Source organism: Triturus cristatus, chromosome 6 (assembly GCF_964204655.1).
Source record: "Triturus cristatus chromosome 6, aTriCri1.1, whole genome shotgun sequence".
Taxonomy (NCBI): Eukaryota; Metazoa; Chordata; class Amphibia; order Caudata; family Salamandridae; genus Triturus; species Triturus cristatus.
In genome coordinates this window covers 1,835,276,153-1,835,286,862 of record NC_140589.1, presented here as the reverse complement: position 1 = coordinate 1,835,286,862, position 10,710 = coordinate 1,835,276,153, and the positions used below count along the sequence as shown (strand labels likewise).

At 43.3% G+C, this 10,710-nt stretch overlaps 1 protein-coding gene across 1 annotated transcript in view; it reads left to right on the top strand.

Moving 5' to 3' along the window:
* The first annotated feature begins 1,004 nt into the window (after positions 1–1,004).
* Positions 1,005–10,710, top strand: part of PREB (prolactin regulatory element binding) — a 74,892-nt gene continuing 65,186 nt past the window's right edge. The window contains exon 1 of the mRNA XM_085613259.1: positions 1,005–2,279. Coding sequence (XP_085469385.1) covers positions 2,145–2,279 — 135 coding nt within the window. The 5' untranslated portion in view covers positions 1,005–2,144. The remainder of the gene's footprint in view (positions 2,280–10,710) is intronic.

Genomic DNA, 10,710 nt, shown 5'->3' with positions numbered 1-10,710 from the left:
GGGAGTCAGCAAGCCCTGCGTCCAGTCCGTGTCGAGGAGCTGCTGGAATTGCGCTGGACAAGCGGTCACTTTCCTGGAACGGTGGCTAGTGAAGCCTCAATGGACGTTGAAGGCCGGGGCTCTCAAAGCCGGGGTATGTCACAACATAATCTGCGGTGTAACCCTGAACCCTCCTGCCGTCTGAAAGACTACCTCACGTAAGATTGTTTCATTTTTATTATGGCCGAACGTCGCTGATGGACTGTAGGCCAAGCTGAGAGGCGACCCCGAAAGTTATTTATTATTGTTGTTTTGATGTTTGTTGGGGAGGAATGTAATGTTGCGCCTGTGACGCAACAGGCGTGCGGCGTAAAGGTCAGGTGACCTAAGTGCAATAAAAGGGGTTGCGCGCGTACGTACGCTACTAGGGCTACGACGGCGAGACCACCATAACTATACACTTGGCTCCCGTTTGTTTATTCAGGCCCCAGCCCCTAGTCACTGCCATCGGCCTCTCTGGTGCAGGCTGCCCTTTCGCGCCGGCCCGGGAAACACAACAACTTTACATTTCAGGCAATTTCAAAATATTGTTAGAGCTTCTCAGGAGTCAAAATGGTGTAATTTCTGAAATTTATCTCATTTCCGTGCACCGTATTGCTGGCATTTACTCGCGCGAAAGTGTCACACATTTGGCTGTTCAATGTCACTCTTAAGTGCACTGAAACCATGGAAATGTCACACATACGCAATCTGAAAACGTGTCAGCTATGTAGGATGAAAACAACCCCCAATTCAATCGCCATAGGCGCGGGGCGTCGGGCGTTACTTAGTTCACTTTAACGGTAACAGGACGTCGCCACGGCACCGGAAGCTCAAAATATCCGGTGGCTTGTCCGTCTTTAGTTTCGCACAGTCCCTAGGTATGGCGCCTGACCTGGCAAAGATACGGGTGAATGGACTGTGTGTCACGTGACCCTTGGAGGCGGGGTTACCCGAAGTAATGGCACCGCTGACGTGTTATCGCAGGATAGTCCTAGTGACAAGTCCCTTCTGCGCATGTGCGAGTCTACCGGCTCAGTGTCCGGGTCTGACGGAGCTGTCATATCTGAGCAGAGATCTTCACCGGGGTTGGGGACCGGAAGTAGTGTTGACGAGGCCCCCCAAGGAGCGTTTAGGAGGGAACACTAACTCAGTCATGAGACCAAGGATGGGGCGCGGCAGGAGCCAGGGGATTAAGGGCTGGGGAGAGGACAGGCGGTCGCTGGCAGCGATCTGAGCTTGTTATTGTGCTGTCTGTGGAGTACGTGGCCACCGCACGGTACCGGGGCGATATCAGGGAACGGTGCTCCGGGGCAGCATTGGACGTACTGAGAGTTTCTGTACTGGAGTATGTGTGTGGCACTGTACTGGTGAGACTGTGCCAGCCCTGGGTTGGCACTTTTCCTCCTGTGGGGTGACTGCCTGTGTTTGGATGACTTTATGCCTTCTGTGCTGAGTGTGTGACATTATTGTAGTGTGAAAGCGTGCTTGCACCTGCGTGTACGGAATTTACTGTGCTTATTCTAGGGTGCATCTGCACCTGTATTGTAAGCATTGATTCCGAGTACTGGGATAATTGCATCTATGCTGGCAAGAGTGTGCATTCATACCAGGGCGCCTGCAAGTGTTAGGGTGACTGCTTCTGTTTGAGATGTTTTACTTTTTACTCCTGTGAATATTAACTGTGCTTGTGATAGACTGTGGTAAGCTGACCTTTATGGCAGGAGGCCTTACTGGAGTTACAACTTGCCCCAGTATTGTAGCTTGAGAGCTGATGCACACATGTTCTGCGGTAATATATAACACAAACTTTCGCCTTGGTTGGAAGTGACAATGATTAGGTGATTGTGACCCGGTACCTGTGAGATTTTGCAGCTGCACTAGGGTGAATAGTGCGAGTGGACATCTAAAACAGGTTGAATGCTGCCTGAAGTAGGAGCAGGTTTTTCCAGATACACCGCTGCTCGTGTCCAGATTGCTTGACCGTTTGGTATTCAGTACATCAGTTTTGAAAGGTTCACTAGCTCATCATCTGCTGGTAGCTCCTTCTGTAAATGTAGCAGCACTCTTGGAAGAACAGTTCCTTTTCTGGTCCTGTGACAGGAAGCAGTGGCCAAGCGGACATAATGGGTCGCCGCAGCCATCCAGACCTTTACCGGGCTCCTTTTCCTTTGTACACCATTCAAATAGACCCTGAAAGTGGCCTGGTTATCACAGCAGGTGGAGGAGGAGCTGCTCGGACAGGTGTAAAGAATGGAGTGGTAAGTGAGCCTGGTACATCTGGGGTCTGTGGTAAAAGGGGCAGTGAAGCTAGACCCAATATGCTTGTCCAACGAGTAGAGCGCAGTGCTGTGGAATAAGAAAAATTGTGTATTCTGGTCTTCAGTGGTAATGTGTAGGTTGGTATCTTGATTCCTGTGTCGGTAACTATATTTGTGATATAGTACTCCATGTTCTCTTTCGTCATGATAATTCTCCCTGCTTTCAAGTTCACCACTGCATGCCCAAGTTGAAGCTTGCAGTTATACATACAAAGTGTGTAAGAACAAACCCTTTCAAAGATTTGTTCCATATTTCAAGGTTTGGTTTCGTAGGTTTTTGATTCTTTTAGAGATGTGAGGCCTGCTTTAAAGAGCACGTTTGAAAATGGAAATGTTTTTTTCTACTCCTTACCTAAGTGAGCCAAGAGCTATCCTGCAGAAATGGTCTGAAGTGGTTCTTGCCTTGGAAACAGTCATGCAGACCAGTTATGCGTCATCAGGGCTTACATTGTCATGGGGTATCTCTCCACTTGCAGCACAAAAAGTCCTATAATTGGCCACTGAAACAGTCTGTCTGTACACAAACTGAGGAGTTTTTAAATTATTCGTGACATTAGGAGTTGTAACATAACATTATGCCACTGTAGTTACATTGTCTTGGTTGACAAATTTGCCCACAGTGTGGTTGATCTTTCTGGACATTCAAGAGTCAGGAAAGCTGCACAATGTGGTGAACATGCAGAAATTCACTATTTTGGGAGTATTCACAAACATTTCACAAATTTTTTATAAGTTTTATATAGCGCTAGCTAGACCCGGGGGTATCGGAGCGCTTTACATACACAGTTGCATTACATAGCATGACATAGGGAATATGTAAAGATATAAGCCAAACATAATTAGGCATACATTACATAGCAGGACATAAGGGTGCATGGGGATATAAGCAACACATTACAATTAGGCATACAGTGAAGGGTAGGGGGGAAGCTGAAGAGGTTTGAGCTAGTCCAATATCCGCCTATCCATGATGGACAAGTGAGCAGGGGGTCTGCTAGGTTATTGGAATCTAGGTTCGTTGAGTTGGACGGTAAAGTATTTCTTGAGGAGAAGGAGCTTCAGGTCCCTTTTGAAGCATGGGAAGGAGGGGTTGCATCTGAGTTCAGTCGGGAGTGAGTTCCATATCTTGGGTACGTTACCAGAAAAGGATTGGGACTGAGTGGTTTTCTTTTTCATTTTCGGCGGGATGAGAAGAAGTGAGTTTGAGCCTCTTACGGATCTAGATCTTCCAGCTTTAACCAGTTTGCTGTTTAGGTAGTTGGGGGAATCTAATTGAAGGGTTTTGTGTGTGATGCAGGCCAATTTTGTAGATACAGCTACCTTCAATGGGTAGCCAGTTGAGGGAGTGGAGAGATGGTGTGATGTGATCAAACCTTTTTACCCCAGTTATGAGTCGAGCTGCCATGTTAAGGACTGACCTTAGTGGAGCTAGGTGAGCTTTTGGCGTCCCTGTAAGGATGGCGTTCCCGTAGTCCAGTTTGGATAGGACTAGGGTTTGAACAACAGTCTTGAAATTGTCCTGGGGAATTAAAGGTCTAATTTTTTTCAGGTGTTTTAGTGCGTAAAGCACACTTTTAGTAGAGATTTTGATGTGGTCCTTCATCGATAAGTTCTTGTCCAGGGTAATGCCTAGTGACTTAACCGAGTCGGTTAGGGCGAGGAAGCAGTTTAGGGCATCCATGTTCTTGAACCAGTCTTGGATAGGAAGGTGGTTACTTTTTGTAGCGAACAGTATTAAATCTGTTTTGTCCGGGTTCAGCTTTAAGTGGTTTGCGTTAAACCAGGATTGGATCTTGGTTAGTGTGACATTGAGGTGTCGGATGTTGCTGGGTGATTTGATTTTGTTGTAGAGTTGAGTGTCGTCTGCATATAGGTGATCTTTAACTCCTGCTGGTTTCAGATGGATTGTAAGGGGTTCCATGAAGAGATTGAAGAGAGCAGGGGAGAGGATCGAGCCTTAAGGGACCCCAAGTGGGACTCGTGTTGGTTTAAAGAAACAGGAGTTGATTTTAATTTGTTGCAAATGGTGCTGGAGGTAGGAAGTGAACCATTTTAGTACAATGCCATTAATGCCAGAGCGGCCCTTCGAGGTCACTAGTAAAGCTCGGTGATTAATTGTGTCGAAAGCCGCAGATAGGTCAATAAGGATGAGGAGACAGGCTTCACCTTCATCTAAGGCTCTGTGGATATCATCTACGATATTGAGCATGGCTGTTTCTGTGCTACACCCTTTCCTGAATCCCGATTGAAAGGTGTCGAGCAGGTTGAAATCCTCAATATGCTTGCTAAGTTGATGGAGAACGCACTTCTCCAAGGTTTTGGCTAGGAATGGGAGGTTGGAGATAGGTCTGAGGTTGTTGAGGTCCTTAGGGTCGGCCCCTGGTTTTTTGAGTAGGGGTGTGATTTGTCCTAGTTGAAGGGAGTCTGAGATACAGCCTGATGTGAGAGAAAAGTTGATGATTTTAGTCCAGAAAGGGGTAATGATGTGGTTGAGTTTTTGTACTATAGTGGATGGGAGAGGGTCCGTAGTGTGGGAGGTAGGCTTTAAGTTCGCAATTATATTGAAAACCTCATTTTCCGACACGAGTTCGAAGTCCGACCAATTTGCATCATTTTTGAGTTGGCAGTGGACCTGGTTGTCCTTGGAATGATTAAGATCTGCTTGTTCGAGGGTGAGTATTGGGGGGCAGGTTAAGTTTAAAGGTGTATTGGAGGTTTGGATGAAGGATTGCTCAATTTTAGTGACTTTGTGAAGAAGCTGGCAATTTCTTCGCATCGATTCTTGGTCGCTTTAATTTCATGAGGAGGAGCGCCGTTCGTTTGCCTTTCGACAATATTGAAGAGTTCTCTAGGTCTATTCTTAGCCTGGTCAAGTTGGCTGCGGAATAATGAGGCCTTTTCTCTAAAGATGTGCTTTTTATATTCCGACCGAGCCGACCTAAGTAGCGCAAGGTGCCTTGTTGATGGGTTTTGTCTCCAAGTCCTTTCAGCGAGTCTGAGTTGTTGTGTTTCGGTATTGAGATCCACATTGAACCATGTTTTAGATTTGATAGATCTCAATTGTTTAAGTTTGAGTGGCGCTACTTGATCTAACACCTCAGTCGTAATTGAGTTAAAGTGAGATGTGAGGTCATCGGCCGACGTAGTGGTGGACTGGAACTGTAGATGGGCATGGATCTTGGATTCAAGTTCGGAGATCGGGACTTCATTGATGTTCCTGATCCTGATTTGTCGGGTCTTATTGGTTGGTATCTGACAGGTGAGTCAATATTAAACAAAATGAGGTGGTGGTCAGACCAGTCAATGGGCGAGATTGATCTCAGAGAAATCAGTTCGTTTTTGGTGATGATCGCATCCAGAATTGCTCCTTTGATGTGTGTTGGTTCATTGCAGATTTGTTTGAGGCTTTTTATTTCAAGCAGGTTGTAGAGGTTCTGGACAGTGGTGTCTTCTGTGTTGTTCCAGTTGATATTGAAGTCACCCAAGAACATGTCTTTAGTGTCTGTTCGGGAGAAGCGAGTTATTAGGTCAGTTAGTTCTTCGGCGAAGAGGGCGCGCTCCCCAGGAGGATGGTAGATGGTGTGAAATTTGATGGGTGTGGTGCCTTTGACTGCAAGTTCAACACCAAGGTACTCCAGAATCAGGTATTCTGCAGATTTTAATGTGGTAATCTGAATGCCTTCTTTGTGGAAGATCGCTAGCCCTCCACCTGTTTTGAGCGGTCTGTCTTGCCTAATGACGTTGTAACCTGGCGGGGAGAGTAGGTCTAGAATGGGGTTAGTATGGTCGTTGAGCCAGGATTCTGTGAGAAATGCCATTAATAACAAAATACCAATTTATTTTAATGTAATAATTCAAGATAGTAAATCAATTAATATCAAGATTCACATAATAATTGAATAAATACACAATGCCGAAAATGGAAGCACGGTTTCCAAATGAACACGAGGAAATAAACACCAGCGCACGTTTCGGTGTCAGCCCCAAAGACAGGCATACCGAAGTGGAGTGCCTAATACCGCGCTTTGGTTTTCATATCTGCCGATACGGCTCATAACTATCCCCGAAATTCTTGATTTATCAAGCGGATGAACCTGTGTGTTCACCTTTTGAACTTACCTACTGGAGAACTCTCCCTCCCCCAGCGTTGTCTGTCCAGCCTTCTATGCCCAGAATCTCTTGGGAGTTTACAGCATTTTGAACCCTTTGGAATATTATCCTTTCGAGCCGAACGCGGCCCCGATATTTGCTCTATCAAAAGACTTAAACTGACGCGACTTACCCAGCTAAGGTGCTTTTGTGTGTCCCGCACGATCTTTACATCCATTGCCCTGATGAAGGTGTAGCCCTCTTTGGGCCTGACACCGAAACGCTCATTGGCGTTTATTCCCTTGTGTTCATTTTGAAACCGTGCTTCCATCGATGACTGGGAGGAAACACGAGATTCTATGATTTGCTATTCTCTCTGGATTCTGATTATTTTAAATTCGTTTATGAATTACTATGTATGATTATGTTGAGTTTATGAGGAGTAAATGAGTATGTTGTGAGAATGAATGATGGTATAATTGATTTTTTTGGATTGTTCAGTGTGGGACCTATATATATATTTTCTGCATTGTGTATTTATTCAATTATTATGAGACTTTTGATATTAATTGCTTTACTATCTTGAATTATTACATTAAAATAAATTGGTATTTTGTTATTAAGTGTTTATTTGTAATTTTGTTGTGATTATTGTTCCATTGTCAGCTCTGGTGTTGTTTTGTTCATATTGTTCCTACCCATTTTGGGCTCATATATATCTTAATTTTGTAGGCAGGTGGTTTTTCCTAGTAGCTTTTTGTCCAATTGCTCCCCTGCACCATCTGTCTATTAATCTATCTTTCAGGGGTCCCCCCTTTATATTGGATCAATGATGTTTCCAGTCTTGCTGTAAGGAGGATGTGAGGGAAGAGAGTGAGCAAAGGTCAGGAGGGGGTCGGAGTCCAGGGGATTGGCAGTGAGATTGGCGGTGGGGATGGATTGGGCCTGTGGTCTTGGGTCAGAAGAAGGAGAATAGATTCCCAGCCTGTAGTTGTCGAAGATTTACCCTAAGAACAGGTGTACATCTGTTTTCAAGGTGGGAATGGGAATTAAAAAACTTCAAAATTGGCAAGAGAGTAGTGGAAGCTGTTTTTTCACTGAAAATGTGTCATGTGCGTAACTCGTCTGTATAGTGTTAGTGTGCATTACAGGCCTTGATGCTTTTTAACATAGTCCATATTTGTATATTGTATTCCATATTAAGTGGGTTCCCTTAAACTCATTACTATATGCCTTAAAACAAGACCTCCACAGAAATTAATTTGTCTTGTTTTATTTTGTGTATGCTGACAGAACGTTTTGCATATGTAAAATTCCCACGTGTTTTCTTCTGCGTTGCTCCTGTTGACGGGGAGTGTTCCATCGTCCATTTTTGTAGCATTTTAGCCTGACTGATGCATTCTAAGCTTGCAGCCTGGCCTGTGAAAATGACCTCTTTGACAAGGAAAAACCTTCCTTTTAAATATGAATAAGTCACCACTATGCCGACCTTGTAGCCCATCAGGGAGGGCACATGGTATTTAAAAGTGGGGCATGTAGAAATTTTGTGTTACAATGTCCCTGCAGTGACAAGCCCCCATAAGGTATTTTCACAATATAAGGGTCTGACTGGCCTTTGAGAAAACTAGAGTAGAGATTAAAAATATTAATTCTGCTATATCAGGTTTGTGGCAAGTTAGAAACCATTCAATCACTATTTTTAATATGTATAAACAATCAAATGTAATTGTAAAGTTAGATTTTTAATAAATAGCAAAAGTAAATTTTTGAAAGTTACCATTTCCCTGCCAGAAGTTAATGAAGGCTAATGTACATCAATTCTCTAGCATCTGCTCAGTCAGTACTTTACCTTAATGATGTGTGAAAACTGATCCTAGAGCAGAAACGGTGGCCTAGGTGTGAGGGGTGTCTTTCTCTTCCACTTGGCAGAAGGACATTTAGGATGAACATAGGAACGTCATTAACTTTTAAGGGCCTGACCTTTCACAAGTAAATGTAAGGTGAGACCTTAGTAAGGAAAACCTTTGTTCTTCAGCCAGGCTAGTCTAACACCCTTCAGAGGAAGCTACCCCAGGGCCAATCTTGAGTGACAACGAATGAGGGATCTACTCATTACACTGGTCACACCTAAGAGTGGGCACAAGGGCTCTTGACGAGAGAAAGGTTTTCCCTATCTTGTATTTTAAGAGCAAGGTGCACTGTGTTATTGTTTACATTAGGTAAACAGGAACTGCTGAAAAAGTGGGTAAGGTTGCTCCTGGGAACTTTTACCCCATTTGTTAGAGAGGAGCAAGATGTCAACCCACCCACTAGCTTGTGCCAACCATAAATGTGGCATCATCCCAAAGCACCCTCCGCAGAAGACTGTCTGGGTCTGTGGAAGAACAGAAGGACTGCACCTGCAGTTTGAGAACTGTGAGTAGATTTGAATAGCTGGTCCTGCTCCCACTTGTACCCGGGCAAAGACGTGGACTCAAAGGGTCAGTTTTCTGATCTCCTTTGTGTCTGCAGGCAGAGACAAGCTGCCAGAGGCTTTTTTCCTGGAGTGAGCAGAGACTAGTTGCAACTGGAAAAGCACTGGACCCTGCTGGTGGCCTCTGCTACAGTGAAATCTAAACCCTAAGTGCTATCCCTGAGGCCCTGGGACCAATGGCTGTGTCTAGATGGACTGCTCCTACAATCTCTGAAAAATTGGGACTTCCCCGGATACCGTTTGCAACCTTGGCCCGGTGAATGCTTTTGATTTCCATTTCAGAGACTATGTACTAAGGTAAAACCTTTGACTGCAATGAACCTGCATGGCGCAATCAATCTATGCTTAATTGCAGTCGTCCTGAAATCACATCTAGTTTGCAGTCACCCACGAACAATGATTACGAATTGGTGTTTTACTTTTTCTTGATGCTTTTGTTCTTAAATCTTTAAAACATCATGTCGCTGGTTCCTCTCATTAGATTTTTGTCTTTTTGTTTCGTCTTTTTGTTTCTTTATTTATACAAATTGGAGTGGGATGCTTATTGATATCTTTTTGACTTTGTAACTGTTTTGGTACTTCTAAACGCTTTAAATATTTCCTTTAAGTTAAGCCCTTATTCTCTGTGTCATAACTGACAGGGACTGAGCTCAGATTTAGGTTACTGAAACCTTTGCTTGGACATAAAACGTTAGTAACTTTATTCCTAGTGGTGTTCTGCTATCCACCCCAATTAATAATTTACTTTCTTACAATATCCATGGATCACAGTCCAGCTGCTGAATAACATTGTTAGTGCTATACAAGTTAGAAATGGTATATGGGATTTATGGATCACAGTCTAGCTGCTGAACAACATTGTTAGTGCTATACAAGTTAGATATGGGAAATGGGATTCAAGACATAAAACCAATGGTAAAATGCTGGTACCTTCCTGTTTATTTCTTTACACAGTTCTTTTTAGAGGCAAATCGCCATGTCCCCACATTCCAAAAATCCAACTGGTTTTCAGAATGACCACCAAAATCTAATCTGCTTCGAATTTCTTTAGTTCCATCAATCAATCAGGATTTATAAAGCACGGCTAATCAACCGATAGGGTATACAAGCGCCATAGTTGTAAGTTGTTCTCATGCATATTTCTCCTAGCCTAAAAATCCGAAAAGTGAACTTTGCTTTTTTCTTGAAAATACAGCTAACATATTTAATCATAGTTATGACAGGAAAACATTACATATTTTTAAACCGAAAAGACACGCTCACGCAGGCATACACATTTCATTGATGTGATCCTTTCCCCATTATTAAAATAAACATTGTATAACTTTTTTATGTTTAGTTCTATTCTATGGTTTATTTCTCATTTGAAGTGTTATCATTCAGCTGTAGTTCAGTTCACAGTTTATACTTTGATATTTCTACTTGTACAAATCACAAAACGCGAATTATAAATCCTAAAGCTTGTTTTCACATCTCTTTTGAGACCTTACATTCTCTTCTCCATGTAGCCTGAATAATTCTGCAGTCAGCCCTCACAAAATGCTTTCATATAAAATTCCTATAAATGACGGTCACATTTTGTTTTTACTAATTATCAGCCCGTTTAGGATATTGATTTATCCATTCCACTACAGTCACTAAACAAGAATGACGCTCATTGATCTCTTTCAGAAGATGTAGAGATATAGGGTCCTTTGTATTGCCTTAGTGATAAATTGAGACTAGAGGAAAATATATTGCTGAATGTGATATTAGTGAAAAACAAATTCTTCATGCATTTCTGCAGATCATCTCTCTAGCCTGTCCAAA